The 16,448-nt window shown below is 35.8% G+C and overlaps 1 protein-coding gene and 1 long non-coding RNA gene across 8 annotated transcripts in view; one reads left to right on the plus strand and one right to left on the minus strand.

Annotated features, from left to right (window-relative positions):
- LOC106662754 (four and a half LIM domains protein 2) overlaps positions 1–16,448 on the plus strand; it is a 159,148-nt gene that overhangs the window by 63,125 nt on the left and 79,575 nt on the right. For all 7 annotated transcript variants that reach the window (XM_014387023.2, XM_014387020.2, XM_014387022.2 and 4 more), the window contains 3 exons: positions 1,939–2,119; positions 4,687–4,917; positions 4,980–5,195. In XM_014387023.2, the coding sequence (XP_014242509.1) occupies positions 1,939–2,119; positions 4,687–4,917; positions 4,980–5,195 (628 nt within the window). The remainder of the gene's footprint in view (positions 1–1,938; positions 2,120–4,686; positions 4,918–4,979; positions 5,196–16,448) is intronic.
- Positions 1,094–1,956, minus strand: LOC106662756. Its single transcript, XR_001339953.2, has 3 exons — positions 1,865–1,956; positions 1,594–1,716; positions 1,094–1,457 (listed from the first exon to the last, which is right to left on the minus strand). It is a non-coding gene; the product is annotated as an uncharacterized LOC106662756 (long non-coding RNA).

The following is a 16,448-nucleotide window of genomic DNA, read 5'->3' on the forward strand; positions in this document are numbered from 1 at the left end:
TGCCAACCTTGAGAGTAGACCCCTGCTTATAATAATGCTCATGAAATGAGCAACTAGGAATTAAGGTTTACAGACTGGTTTTCTTGTCCACTGAAGTGCAATTTTTCCAAACTAGCAAGAAGACGTTCTTTGCAGAGAGATCTTGTCTGTCAACACGACAGACAAGAATGACATATCTTCACAGAAAACAAACACTGAGCCCTGAAGAATATCTCAATAAAGATCGAAATTTTGGCACGATAAAGAAAATGTTTTTCTAAAACCGATGTTACACCAGACCGCATCTCACGATCTCCAAATAATATTGGCTAACGGTCACTAAACATCAATATTAGATTACACATTATTAGAAATTAAATTCACTAATTTCGTGGTCCGCTTGACCAATTAATATATTACAATTAATTAAGGTTTCTAGTTGAGATAAAAAAGTCAATGGCACGAGCGGGATTCGAACCACGATCTTCTTGAAAAATGGCAAAAAGGAGGGAAAATTCAAAAGGTGGGGTTGTGATGGGAAGTTAGTGTCCGAGTGGATCGAGGTCACGATAGCTCAAGTGGTAGAGCAGCGGCGTATCTAGCCGAAGATCGTGGGTTCGAATCCCGCTCGTGCCATTGACTTTTTTATCTCAACTAAAATCCTTAATTAATTGTAATTATTAGAAATGTTCTATATATTCCATTGGGTCCTTTTATTTGTGTTTGTGCTTTTATGTAGAATCGATTTAAAGTCATTCGGACATCCAAATAAGGACAGTGGTTCAGGACCTCCCATATCGCACCCCTGTCAAAAGCAAAGCGAGGCATGTCGTGTTTAATCGTAAATGAATCAGTTCAGTCTGAAACTCGAATAGCTCACGTACTCCAACGTCACTCGTCCTAAGAAACTATATAGAGCACAGTCTAGAAACACCCAGATTGGTGACACCAATAACATTTTTACTCAGTTCAATCAAAGAAGAGTTCCCGGCAGTTTTTTTAAAAGAAAGTTTGTGGTAGGCTCACTGTTTTACATTTTAACGCATTTTTAACGAATGATCCTTTATACTATCAATTGAAAGATCTTACAAATCGAAAAATTGCCATGGTAGGTCCTTAGTTAAAAAATAATTTGCCAAAAGCACAAAAAACGCACTTTTATTTTTGAATCACATTGTTATTACAAGGTAAATATGAGACAGACAAAGGAGTACTATAAGTAATCACGTCAATAATGATGAACACGCCCCGTGCGCGATGATAAAGAGCGTATTTTATCTCACCCTTTCATTTTAATTACAATCGCCAAACTGGTGCAGCGATGCCAAACGGTCCACGGGATTCACCAAGAGTGTTCTTGCGTTTTAGTGGAAATCCCAGTCAAGCGAACACTTGAAGAACATCAAATTTTTCTTCTTAAAAAGGAGATAAGACATTCAAGTATTCCCAAGCCAAAAGTGACTCATCAGGTTTCCATTCTGGTAAGGAGTAAAACAAAACATTAGAACCTTACATATAATCAATTTCTTTTTTGATTGACATTTGACCTAATCAATATCGACTAAATAACATTCAATTATGAAATTGTAAATGCAAATTTTTTGTTTCACTGACCCACTTTGTTGAACGGGTACATGGCGTCATGGTGAAGGTTGACTCATTACTCGACCCATGTGTTCTCGATCATCGTCAGCGAAACTTAATATTTAACTCGATTCCTCCGAGCCTTTATCGAACCTAAAAACACATTTTATTAAAGAGCATTAGTAAGTATCACAAAATAATAGTTAGAGAAGGAAAACATCGTTTTGGATGGCTTTGGCAATAATTATTGATTACTCAAGGAAGATGACTTCCAGGTGTGATTGCTTTAAGCGAGTCTTACGTCTTTATAACATATCCCCGTATGAATCGTAACAATGGCTGATTATTAATAGTAATTAACGTTTTTCCCAATAGGAAGACATGCAACAGCTGCAAGTGCCCGAGGGAGACGCACGATGTTTATCATGAGGAGTGGGTGAACGTGCGTGAGAGGCTCGGCTTGGGTTCCGACGAAAAAAAGGACAAATGGACATCGAGAGATAGAATGATTAGCCAAGGTTTAGCTTGGGCGCCGCCTGGTCTTCCTCCTTACAAGGTAAGCGCAGTTGCCGTTTCAATTGATGACAAGACATTTCCAATTAAAGCTGACGAACATCTTCTATTAAAATGACAATTTAACGGGCGTAAAGGGAAAAAATTACGCTAAAATTTATTCAATTAAAATATTAACCGTGATTTGTTTCGGTGATCTGCGGCGTGTCATTTCCGATTATCATTGTACTAGCCTTACTAAGTTTTTGGTCTGTCAGACTTGTTTCGGCATGTCGTGATATTTGATGACTTTCTTATTAGGTATACACGGCAGTAATAGTACCTAAAATATCCTATGACAGTCTGGTGGACCAAAGCTCAACCAAAAATTAGGCAGCATAAAAAGACTGGCAGATCTACTTCACAGCTGTAATGGAAATAACCCCAACAACTGCATTACATGCTGAACATACCTACACTGGGCACTTTTATACAAGAAGCTAGCAAACCTTATTCAGGCTCCGAATATAATGAAATTTAATGAAAGCTAATCTCGGGCATACAACAATATAGATAAAATCAGAAGTTGAAACGGACTGATTCCGGAAACACCTTTTCAAAAATCCTAAGTTTTAGTAGACTATAAAAGCGGCTTCGGTGGCCGCAAGGTTTCTTTGACACTCTCCTCTTACACTCTCCAAGAGGGGTCTGTCAATATGTTATTTATGTAAGTAAAGTAATGGTTGAGCCTTTTTTGGTTGCCTCCTGCTTGCCTTCGTGGCCTAAGTTAGTTTTAGACCAATGGACTTTGTCTAGGGTCATAGGAAATAAAACAAGCAGATAAATTGGTCAGAGTAGGAGCTGCAAGATATCCTAAAGTCTTAGAACCTATGATCCTCTTTAACCGAACGCTCCTTCTGAGTGCGATGTGGCAACAAGTTTTCCAAAGTCAGAACGATCTAAGCTGGGCGTCCCACAAGGATTCCTTCTTGATCCCATTCTATACGCAATTTATACTGCTGATCTGCCGATACATCCCAATCCCATCCTTACAACCTATGCGGAAACTGTTATTTTATTTTCCCACTCCAATACTAGTCAGACCACCTCCAATATCCAGGAACATCTTGAGCTCATTAAAGAATGGTGCAAAACATGGAAAATGAAGCTGAACGAGGCTAAACGCATCTATATCAACACCACGCTGAACAAACAGCCTTACCCACTTTTATACGTCGACAATAAACGTCCGATATCGACACTAGAAAATACTTAGGGCTATACTTAGACAGTACACTGACGCGGAATCCTCACGCTAAAATCATGCGACAAGAACTCAACAGACGATTTGGACAACTACGAAGTAGGTCTCATAGGACCAAAATCAGAAATGAAGTAAAGAACAAACTAACAATGTACAAACATTACTAAATTATATTTACACGTACGGAGCGGACCTATGCGGTACCACCAAGCCATCTAACATCCAACGTATCTAAGCTTTCCAATGTAAAGTCCTCAGAAGGATTCCCCAAACTCCTTTCTATGTCTCCATCCTAATTATCCACAATGACCTTAACATTCCTTCCATCAAAGAAACTGATTCGCTTCTGTTTCCCCAAGTTTCCACTTTTTCAACAGTTTCAAAAGTTGTAGGTAAAGTGTATTGGTCTGTAAGTCTGATGAGTCATGAATAATCCGGCATGAAATGGTGGCCATTAGTACGTTTTGCCAATTACCATGTACACTTCAAGGACTTATTTTTCAGATTATCTTTAAAAGGCTAGGATCTAACATAAAATGAACCACTTTTTCGATGTTCGAAAACTGGGAAATATGGTATCTTACCAACCCTGCTTTCTCTTGGCATAACAAGTCTGGCAAGGAAAAGTAATTTCTTAATTCTTATTATTGCCTGCCGGGGGTCTAATTATCCTGGCTCGTCTATCTTTTGCTACTTATGTTTGACAGCCTCTCTTCAGCCTTTCATCACCTCAAGACAAACTACTAAACATGGCAAAATGCAGAAAAAAAGTAGAATAAAATACTAAAATAGCGAAGATAGACGGACTGACATGATCAGAAGCGAACAAACTAAATTTTTTAATCTTTATACCAGTTAACATCATCCATGTTGGTAACACGATAGATCCATCGCTGAACTGAATGCTGGAGAAATTTGACGTGCAATACATAGAAATGTGAGGTGGCTTGCACTGCCTCCATAAAAATATGACTATTGTGCTCGAATAGAAAGGATCTCAAGATGATTTTCTCGTTATAACTGATTTAACGTGACGATCCTGCCTACTTCCGAGGCTACAAATCTGTAAATCATGCAAACACGAAAGAAGTTTTCCAAAGTTTATTCGTGTATCAGCAATCACATCTGCTCCCAACACGTATTCTATTTACATAAGTTTATTAAACCACAAAACATTGTTTTTTTATGACTGTTTGAATTGGTTGAAAGATTTTTATTTGGTACGTACGACGAACCATAGTCTGTTAAGTGGTAAATCGCTTGAAGAAAAACATTACATTGTAATATGAATTATTGTGTGCACGTTGTAGTATCGTGCACAAGTTGTGCCAAACGCACATTTATCTTTTATGATGACGGTGTTTCAGGTCGATCAATACTTCAAATGCCTTCCTTCTGATAAAGTGCCCAAGCTCGGTAGTCCAGGAGAAAAATACAGGGAGAAGCAACTTATGATACAACTCCCAAAACAGGATCTCGCTCTGGCGTACTGCAGGCATGTCGATCCTACTCAGCACACAAGCTACGACGATTTCATCACTGCGAGAAATGAAATAGCACTGGATATAGCGTATGCCAAGGAGTGTACGGCACGAGTCGTAAGTATATCTAAACTGTACTTTCTTTATTTTTAAGATATATTAATGGGAAGTTTTTTTAGATTTGCCCTGAGTGTAAATTGCCGGTAAACCCGAACGAAGTGGGCGTTTTGGCGCCGAAATTCGGTGATAGCGTTTTGTGGCATCCGGCGTGCTTCGTATGCTCTCTGTGCAAACAGCTTCTAGTTGACCTCACTTATTGTGTTCACGACGATTGCCTTTTCTGCGAGAGACACTACGCCGAACAGCTGAAGCCGAGGTGCTCTGCGTGTGACGAGGTGCGTTAGAATTATGTTTTAAATAGCTCGACGGATTTTATACGTAGAATTCACGGATCTTCGGGAAACGAAAAACATAAAACCTACTAATTTACGTATTCTTCGATTTTTCCACCTTACTCGTGGTCCGTAGCAGGTACAAACCCCATATCCAGGTAACGGATAGCAAACGTGCTTTCGTACATTGAAACAGAGGGGCGTCGGTGGCGGCAACGGTTTGTGGGTTGAGACGGCAACATAAAGGTTCTGGTTCTGGCACCCCGAGGGACTTAAAACCTCCTGTTAAAACCCTCTAAGAAAATAAACAAAATAACTGAGTAATAATTGAAAGAAGTAATTTGGTCATTAGACCACTAAAAATAATGGATTTAATAAGTAAAACGAAATGTAACTCCAATAACATCTCCCCGTGGCCACTTCATATGTCGCCCAGGATCGAATCCTGATTACACGACATTTGAAAAATGGCAAAAATGAGGGAAAATTCGAAAGTTTGTAAGTTAAGAAAGAAGTTGGTGTCCGAGTGGATCGAAGACACGATAGCTCAAGTAGTAGAGCAGCGGCGTATTTGCCGAAGGTCGTGGGTTCGAATCCATCTCCTGTACTAGCTTTCTCATTTCAAATAAAAACCTTATATAAAAAGATTAATTAATTGAAAAAAGTAATTTGGTCATTAGACCACTAAATATAATAGATTTAAACAAAATAAAATTGAAACTGGTCACTTCTGACCACTATTGAAGACTTTAGGGATATTTATAATTCTACTAGAATAGATTAAAAAAAGATAATTGCATAATCTAAAGAAAATTTGGAAATTATTTTATAACGGATCTTATGGTATTACCACTTAATTATTGATTGAGTCCACTCGTTGGAACTTTTCCGTTGTATTTAAGACCTCTGACTTTCATTACATTTATGTACAATTTTATCTCGAAATGGGAGAACAGTTTCAGCCTTTAAAGTGGTTATTTTAAGAACTATTTGACAGTCTAGTTGGTTCATACCGCCAATGATTAGACGGAAACACAGCATCCACCGTTTATTTCTTAGTTCTTTTTTCTAGTTTTTAGTACCAAAAATATAGTGATTCGGCTCTTAAAATACAATGTTAATTTTTATCAAAAATGCTTTCTAAATAATAAATTTAAATAATCAACGTTCAAAAAGGCCGACGTCGTCAATAGCAGATGAGGCTGATCACTGTTCATTCATTGATTTAAATATATATAATTTTAACGGGCGTGGTTGTATATAGTGATTGGGAATGATTCATCGTTAAAGGACAAATATATTCAATATAGTGGGACGTAATGTGGGAAAATGGTCGATCAAGGCGTCAAATAAGACAAAGCACCAACCCCACCCTCACTCATAACATCAGGCACCTTTAAGGATAGACGTATCTTTCGATTATTTATGATTAGGCATAGTTAACCGAAAAACACAATGTCACTCTCAGACTTCAATCCGGGGTTCGATCTTGGGCCAACCTTGCCAACCTTATCATCTGAAAAATGTATTTGTCAAATGTTCCAATACAAATAAAACAAAAATATATAACTGTAAATTACACCTAGAGAAATAATGATTGTTAATATTTTAATCGCTTGTTCAACTAGTACAGAGATGGTCGAAAAAGTTTACAGCTGGAAACACACCCGATGCAACGCTATGCGATGCTACTCGACGCAAATCCAAAGTCCAATTTTCCATAAGGTTGTACAAAGCCAGGAACACACTTACGCCATGCGACGCTACCCGATGCTACCCGACGCCTTGCCACGTTTTGGTGGGGTGTGCAAATCTATCCGACGCAAGCACACGTCGCGTACAGTCCACAGCGTTTATCACAATAATCACTATCACAATCGCAACGCATCTTTTGTTCTTATGCAAAACCTTGTAATAAATTGTTTATCAGTTAAATTTTATGAGCACAACCATCTAATAAATTGTTTGTTAAACTTAATTGTTTTAAATAAAGTTACTCCTAACCATCATAATTAAACAATGTTTATAAAAACTTATGCATTTTTGATCTCGTTTAATTTGGTTTACATTAAAATAACATGTTGTAATTAATATAACGACAAAATTACATGTACTTAGTTTGAAATAAACTACAAAAAATATGAGTGTCCTGTTCTGATGCTACCCGACATTACAAAATGGTGTAATTTTACGAGCAAAACTATGAAATAAATTGTTAATTAAATTTTATGAGCAAAACCGTGTAATAAATTGTTCCAATTTTAGTATATGTACCGCCGAAGCGAGTACAATAAATTGTTAGTTAAATTCATTATATCAAAAAATCGTATTCCGGTGTTTTGATTAATTTTCTACCAAACCATTAAAATTAATTTTTTAAATAAAAACTAATTAATTTTTAATCACAGTTAATTTGGTTTATATTAAAATAAGTATGTTGTAATTAATATAACGACAATAATACATGTAGTTTGAATAAAAATATGAGTGTCCGGTTCTTTTGTCTTCGACTGTACTCGATGCGACCCGACGAAAATCTGGACAGTGGGGATCGCAGAGCGTCGGGTAGGTTAGCGTGGCATAGCATCGGGTAGATGAGGACGGGGGTAATGGAACCTTATGGAAAATCGGAGTTTGGATTTTCGTCGGGTAGCATCGGGTAGCGTCGCATGGCGTAGCATCGGATAAGTGTGTTCCTGGCTTTACCCCCGTGCAACATCTGCCCGATCCTATGCCACGCTATTCTACTCGGCTAAGCGATCCCCACTGTCCAGATTTTCGTCGGGTCGCATCGAGTACATTCTAAGACAAAAGAACCGGACACTCGTATTTTTATTCAAACTACATGTATTATTGTCGTTATATTAATTACAACATACTTATTTTAATATACACCAAATTAAACGAGAGCAAAAATTAGTTAGTTTTTATTGTAAAAAAAATAATTTCAATGGTTTGTTAGAAAATTGATCAAACACCGTAATACCATTTTTTGATATAATGATTTTAACAAACAATTTATTACACGGGTTTGCTCATAAAATTTAACTAACAATTTATTTCATGGTTTTGCTCATAAAAATACACCATTTTTCGTCGAGTAGCGCCAGAACAGGACACTCATATATTTTGTAGTTTATTTCAAAATATGTATATGTAATTTTGTCGTTATATTAATTAAAACATTCTTATTTTAATATAAACCAAATTAAACGAGATCAAAAATTCGTTAGTTTTTATTGTAAAAAAAATAATTTCATTGGTTTGTTAGAATATTGATCAGAACACCGGAATAACTTTATTTAAAACAACATTTCAAAATCCTACGCGTATTTGTTAAATTTAATTAATGTTTGTAAATCCCAGGCCCTGAAGATGATCTCAATAAAGATCGAAACGTTGGCACGATAAAGAAAATGTTTTTCTCACACGTCATACCAGACCGCATCTCACTATCCCCGAATAATCATGGACTAACGGTCACTAATCTCTACACATTTATTTAAAACAATTAAATGTAACTAACAATTTATTACACGGTTTTCCTCAAAATAATGCATTAAGAACAAAAGAGGAGTTTCGATTGTGATAACGATTTGTGATACACGCTGTGTGACTGTACGTGACGTGCGCTTGACGTCGCATCGATGTGCACACCCTAACACAATGTGGCAAGGCGTCGGGTAGCATTGCATCGGGTGTGTTCCTAGCTTACAGCTGTAGCTATGAAATACGAAATATTTATATCTTCTGATGTAGGATCATTACTCACAAAAAGGTTGTCTGTTGGAAACCGTCATGAATTTTTTTATATGTAATTATTTAATTGTGCGACCGGGCGTCGTTTTGTTGCAAGAAATCTTTCTTCCAATATTCCAAAACCTTGGACTCGTTGGACTCTGTACGGAACGAACCTACGACTCGAAAGTACTTAAAACATTCACTGATATCGCTGTCTTTTTTCTGGTAAAGCCGGCTGACCTCGGTCTATCCGGTTCTTTTGATGAATCGTTCATTACTTCGATCTTGTAGCAGTCCGCATGTTTCCGAACTGGAATATTGATAGTGGGATTGGTCTAAATTTTTACATTTATCTTACTTTGAGAATCGACGGGTGATTTTTGTAAAATGAAATTCTACAGCGTCTCGTAGATCTCCGCTGTCCTTTGCAGTTTTTTTTATCGCCTCTTGCAATTTTTCAAACCACCTTCGCACTGTCCGCTAAATGACTGTATCCTCCTCTCAAATTAGCGGAGAGACGTGATTTCCCCGGGTCAAAATTGCCTCCTTTCATAATATAAAATTGTTTTTAATAACAAAATTAGCTAAAGAAACTTGAACAAAATACAGAGAATAAAATGCTTGTTTAGTTAATTGGAAAAATTTATAAACGTAACAACTTGAGATGGTCGTGCTGTCGAAAGGCATTGCAAATCTGTTTCCTTGGCTGTCAGGAAATGAAAACAATAACAAACGATCAGCCGCAACGGGATCAATCAACCGAATCAATGGTCCTTTAGCCGATGCGATATATGTCAGAGGTCGAAATCATTTATATGAAATATTGGCCGTCAGTTGAAAGGGTCGTCTCGTTATCTGCCACTCATAATCATAAGGAGTTACAATTATTCATGATTCGATGGCCAAGACGGACCTCCCTCTTATCATGAACCGACGAGAGAGGGAATGGACTAATTATTGTGCATAAATAAATTTCGTTTTGCAGTAATTAAAATCGTAGCTCCATAATGTTTTTTTTTTCTCTTTTTGAGTGGAGCCTAATAAGTTTTAGGCAATTTATTTAACTAGGCCAATGCTGACGAACGACTTCAAATAGTTGATATCATTAATAAAATTTGTCCATTATATTTCGTGGTACGATTGACTAAATAACTTATTTGAATTAATTAATCTTTATGTAAGGTATTGGTTGAAATGAAAAAGTGTCAGGAGCGGGATTCGAACCCACGGCCTTCGGGCTAAATACGCCGGTGCTCTATCACTTGAGCTATCGTGACTTCGATTCCATCTCGTGACACTAACTTTTTCATTTCTACCAATACCTTACATAAAGATTAATTAATTCGAATAAAATTAGTTTTTAGTAAATGATTAATGACTCAAAACTTTACCGTTTCGACAACTTTCCAAAGCTTTGTGATAAAATCTTACGCCATTTTTAAGTAAATTGTGTTTAACTTTTAAAAAGATTTCTGATTTTCAATGAAGAAAAGAATGGCCTGGAACCAAATTCGCAGACCCGATGTGAAAGCACATAAGTATCTTCCAGGCTGAAGTCATGCGATTGAGATAAGGGCACAGTGGAAAAACGATGAGGGTCCATTTTTTTTATCAGAATCGAGATTTCACCGGCATCTGTTGGCTTGTCACATTAACTATTAACCCGCCAAATGTGGCTAAGAAAAACCAATTAGATTCCACTAAAATCCCGTTTGAAAATGGGCGGCACAGTGGAAGAACGATGGGACTCCTGTGCGCCTAAGGAAAAACGATGAGGATCCATCTCTCCGGCATTTAAAAATTCTTCCACAAGCAGTCAGAACCCTTATAATTTTTTGTGACTCATATGCAGGGCAAAATAAAAATTAAACAGTTCTGCGATTCCTTCACCATCTCGCAACAGAAAAAGGGAGAATATATTGTGTAAAAGTTTTCATTCCCATCCGTGGCCATAGCAATCTGGAGTGCGATAGAGATATGAGCATGATTAATCAAAAATCCTATGTAGATATGCCTCAAGGATGGGGGGATGTTATTGGTCTGAGCAGATGCAAGCCCTAACCGTTCACTGTTATCGAATGAGGGAATTTTTCAAATTGTGGTCGAATTACTTAGTACCGATGTACAAACCGAAATGTCCCATCCCAACAAGAACGATTCGATGTTTGAAGATATCTCTTACACACTACAGTATATACACGACTGCACTTCATTCCGTGGAGCTTGTAATAATCACAATGCGTTGTGGGTGCCACAAAGGCAAAAAAATGGGAAGAACCCCGCACCAAAGCAGCAGCTTCGTAACTCCTATGGGCCCCTTCCATTAATTTGGAAAAATATAATGACTTCCAACATCTGACAAAGTTTCTCACCAACTAAGTTGCCAGGAGGTTTTACAATAATTTGGTAATAGAACTGCCACAGAAACTCAGGATGATGTTTATTTTGATTATGAGGTAGACGATGAGAAACGTAAAACTTTTTAGCTTAGAGCTTTTTCAACTTTTTTCAGTTTTGTTTTTACAATAATTAATCTAAACTTTTGACCGTAGATATCATTTCAGAATTTTCGTTTCACTTGTCTGTTCATCTTTGAAATTAATAATAAAATTTCAGAATCATGGTATTTTCTTATTCGTGAAATGAGGGTTTAATGGTTTTTGGATCATGATAAGTAATCAGAAAGAACTCTTAAATGTTATTACAATTAAATTCACTAATTTCGTGGTCCGCTTGACCAATTAATATATTACAATTTATTAAGGTTTTTTTTTAGTTGAGATATAAAAGTCAATGGCACGAACGGGATTCGAACCCACGATCTTCGGCTATATACGCCGCTGCTCTACCACTTGAGCTATCGTGACCTGGATCCACTCGGACACTAACCTCCCATCTCAACCCCACCTTTTGAATTTTCCCTCCTATTTGCCATTTTTCAAATGTCGTGTAATCGGATTGGATTCTCGGCGACAAATGAAATGGAGAGCTTTAGTGAAGTATACTTCATTTTAAATCATTAAAATCACTAATTTCGTGGTCCGCTTGACCAATTAATATATTACAATTAATTAAGGTTTTTTAGTTGAGATAAAATGACTCGTGCCATTGACTTTTTTATCTCAACTAAAAACCTTAATTAATTGTAATATATTAATTGGTCAAACGGACCACGAATTAGTGTATTTAATTGTAATAACATTTAATAGTTCTTTCTGAGTAATTATAATGGTCATGATGATGATTGTTTATCAAAACCGCCGTCTGTCTAGGGATAACCATCTTTAATCTACATATCGATATATTGGTTTTCCGATATATCGAAAAGTATATGTCGGTTTCAACGATATATCGTGAAATATATATCGATATATTTAATTTAAGTATATTACGACTATTTTATAATTTGCATATTTGCTAGCCTAACTGGAAGAAAAGAACGATGTTAGTAACGTGTGGTAAATGTGAGGTGATTACTGACCGTTAGTCGATGATTATTCAGAAATCGTGAGATGCGGTCTGGTGTGATGTAGGTTTCAGAAAAACAGAAACTCAACCGAACACCAGAATTAACGACATACATAAAGCCACAATACATTTCAAAAGAACATTTTAACATAGAAATCACCACGAACATCAAAAACATTAAGACATTAACATAAAAATTACACCAATTTAAATTTAATGCCGCCAACATAATACCTATAGACATTTTTTAAAAAAATTTTACACACATCAAAAAGATGCATACAATGTCCACTTTGACCAAATTAAAAACAAATACATCAAAAAATTGAACAACTTAATCAACAAGCAAACACCTGTTAACACAAACAAATGGTTTCTAAACCTAACAAACTTTCCTCCAGATAAAACAGCAATACCTCACTGGTACTCTCAACGCGACAGGCAAGAATGGCACAATTACGCTGAAAACAAACAGTTTGAGTGAGTAGAAATACTTTGATTGAATATAAAAAAAATATTTTTTGCATTGTATAAATTCACTTTTTTCCACATCCTACATGTATGTGTAAAATTTAAACAATGTTTGTAAATCCTAGGCCATGAAGATGATTTCAATAAAGATCGAAACGTTGGCACGATAAAGAAAATGTTTTTTTGAAATTTACATCACACCAGACCGCATCTTACGATTTCTGAATAATCATAGATATTAGTAACGGTAAAAATAGACGATCATGAATAATTATATAATTCTTATTAAGTAGTAATAAAAAATATATAAAATAAAATAGATTAAGGTTATAAAAATTAAGGTTTTTAAGCCTTCGAGTATGTTTTACAAGTTGTCACTTGTTTTCCTTTTTCCGATGCATCAAAATATTTCCAAACAAAACTTTTTTGACTTTTTCCCGGGAAAGGTCCCATCATAAAAACATAAAAATTATGCGCAGAAACTTTACAGGTTCACCCACGGACCAAGGTTTAGACACAATTAAAATTATATAGTATTATACATATATCGATGTCTCATATCAGACGGAATTCTCTAATCCAATTTGATGCACTGACAGGGATTTTTTTAAAATTATTTTCCAATAATATATAAAAAATTGTATACTCAAGTTTTTGTAAATTAAATTTTTTCGTAAATAAAAAAACTAATACATCGATACATTTCAACGAATATATCGATATATTTCAAGTATTTAACTCAAATATATCGATATATTTCAAGTATTTAACTCAAATATATCGATAAAAATATACTCGATATATGTGGAAATATATCGATATATATGAGATATCAATATATCGTTGCCATCCCTACTTCTGTCTATAAGTCCGAAGGTACGAGTGGCAGGTGAAATTTAACCCTTCAAACTAGGTTCATAGTTTTGTGCCCTATTAAACATTAATTCTATTACTAAATTATTTTACCGATATTCCATGTGTTTCCATTTGAACGTATCAAATGATACCGACCTGAATACCGCGAATTTAACTAATATTAGAGTACATTTATTAGACGTTTGGCCGGTTCTTCTTTGTTTATAGAACTGTCTCATTTCTCAAGATCCAATCCAACAAATCTTTGGCGTCTTTCGAATGCCCACGCATCGAATGGTTTTAATAGTCGTCTCAGACCGCTTCGGGTCGTTTGAAAATACTTTTAGCATCTGCCAATCTAGATACTCGCCCCTCATTTGTATCCTTGCGTCAAGTGTCTAAATTTATTTGCACGTCCTTACCTACTGTATTTTACTGCACGTCGTCTATTGTTTGATTTATTGTGTTTTATGAGCTTAGGATTTTGTCAGAAAAAAAAATAAGAGACCTAGGCTATTTGAATCATTAACATTTCGCCAAGATTTTAATATCTCAAGTCAAATTTGATTAACAAGTTGAATTTCAATAACAGTCAGTACTTCAGGAAATGATCCAACTTGCCAAAATAGACTTGACTGCCTCCATTGTCCCAAATCTGGTCCGTAATTGTACTTGCGATACTATTACTATTACTATTTCGTAGTCTAATTGAACAAATTACTTATTTTAATTAATTATACTTTTAAGCTAAGTTCTTGATTGAGATGAAAAAGCAAGTGCCACGAGCGAGATTCGAACCCAGGACCTTCAGCTCAATACATCGCTGCCCTACTTGCTGTCACGATGGCTCAAATGGTTAGAGCAGCGGCGTATTGAGCCGAAGCTCGTGGGTTCGAATCCAGTTCATGACACTGACTTTTTTACCTCAACCAATACCTTACATAAAATTAATTAATTGATAGATGTTATTTGGTCAATCGGACCACGAAATCTAATGGATTTAATATTTTGAATGTTAGCTCTATGACTGTGTACTCTGTAATATTTTCAATTAAAACAATGCGAAAATTATTCTATTTACATAATTAATTAATTTATCAAAATCTGTTTGTCCTGTATTGAAAATAATTTCCTCCCTCCCGATTAGTTTTGTTTGAAAAACGAAAATTTGCCCAACTCAATTGGTGTATGATTAAGCAATAAAGCGAAATAGTAAAAATTAAAATAAAACATTTATCTAATAGAAGTCAAAAATCATTTAGAAAATGAGACACTAACTTTTCATCTCAACCAAGAGCTTAGAAAAAAAGAATGATTTTATTCAATGTATTGCGACCATCGTAAAATTTAAATCCTAATGTAAAGTTGATTTCACCGATGAAAAAAAGGATTAAAAATCCCGTGAGTTTCATTTGATTGTTTTAATTGTAATCTTAAACGAACAAAACGCTGAATCATTTAGAACAGGGGTCGGCAACCTGCGGCCCTTTGCAACTTTTTGCACGGCCCGCCAAAGCCCAATATAATTTTAGGAAAAATCAACAAACTTAGAGCGTGAGCGTGCCGAAATGTGGCCGGTGATAAAAATGCGCGCTAACAGAAGCATAATGGGAAACCTATTTTACTGCGCAAGTTTAATCCCCACTCCCCATAATAATATTTATACTCGTATATGATATAAAAGCACTATTTAAATTACATTTGAATGTGTGGCCCGCATAAAAAAATTTATTTTGAAAATGGCCCGCCGTCCGAAAAAGGTTGCCGACCCCTCATTTAGAAGATGAACTTTTACGAGTTGCCAAAGTTGTTCTAAAAGTTTAAGTAAGATTATCTTGGGACCGCGGTAGCCGAGTGGTTAGCATGAGAGACTCACGCCGCGGTCGTGGGTTCGATTCCCACCGTCGCCTCTGGCCCTTTTTTCCCGATAACCCCCCATTTGAACACACAAGAATTCGTACCATGGCTAATATGCAAGATCATAAGGCAAAAAAAAAAAGATTATCTAGGTTCTTGTAAATACTGACAGATACAGTGATTGCAATAAGTTAGGCCTTACAAATGAGCACATTTACTTAATTGCCGACCAACATAAAATTAACGTTTGATGGAAATTTGAAAAAAATCTATGTAATTAAACATTAATTTTACATTTTATGAGAGACGGTGGCTTTGTAGAATGAAGTTGTGAAACGGTGTAGTAACTTAAAAAGTGGAATTTCTCGAATACAATTAACAAACAGACTTTGGACAATGGGCTACAATTTCTTGGACAATTTGCACGTTGTCACTCCCTGAAGTATTGCAATCTGTTCACCTTTTATATTCATTGCCTTCCAAAAGTATTCCTGAATTCCGTTTTTTTCAGATTTTTGCTTTGTTTTTGACTTGTTAGAATAGTGGCAAGTAACATTAGAGTATTTATTTTTATTAATAAAATTTTTTGAAAGTTTACTAAAACTTGTTATCTCAAAATTTTTTAGTAACCTATTTTACGTAAATGTTTTTTCAGACGCTAGTGGCCGGTATATACCCTTATCACTTCCCTGGATTTTACCCGTCTAACTGTAACAATATTTTGGCCAGTTTGGTGAGGGTTCTATACTCATAAGTTTATTTAGTCTGACATTTCTGGAGTCTTCCGTTTCTCCTTTGGTTTTGTAGGCCCTTTCTGAAATAGAGTATTCTGAATTTCTTCTTATTATCCCAAGTAAAAATTGG

The sequence above is a fragment of the Cimex lectularius genome, unplaced genomic scaffold (genome assembly GCF_000648675.2).
Source record: "Cimex lectularius strain Harlan isolate CLEC.00 unplaced genomic scaffold, Clec_2.1 scaffold45, whole genome shotgun sequence".
Classification (NCBI taxonomy): Eukaryota; Metazoa; Arthropoda; class Insecta; order Hemiptera; family Cimicidae; genus Cimex; species Cimex lectularius.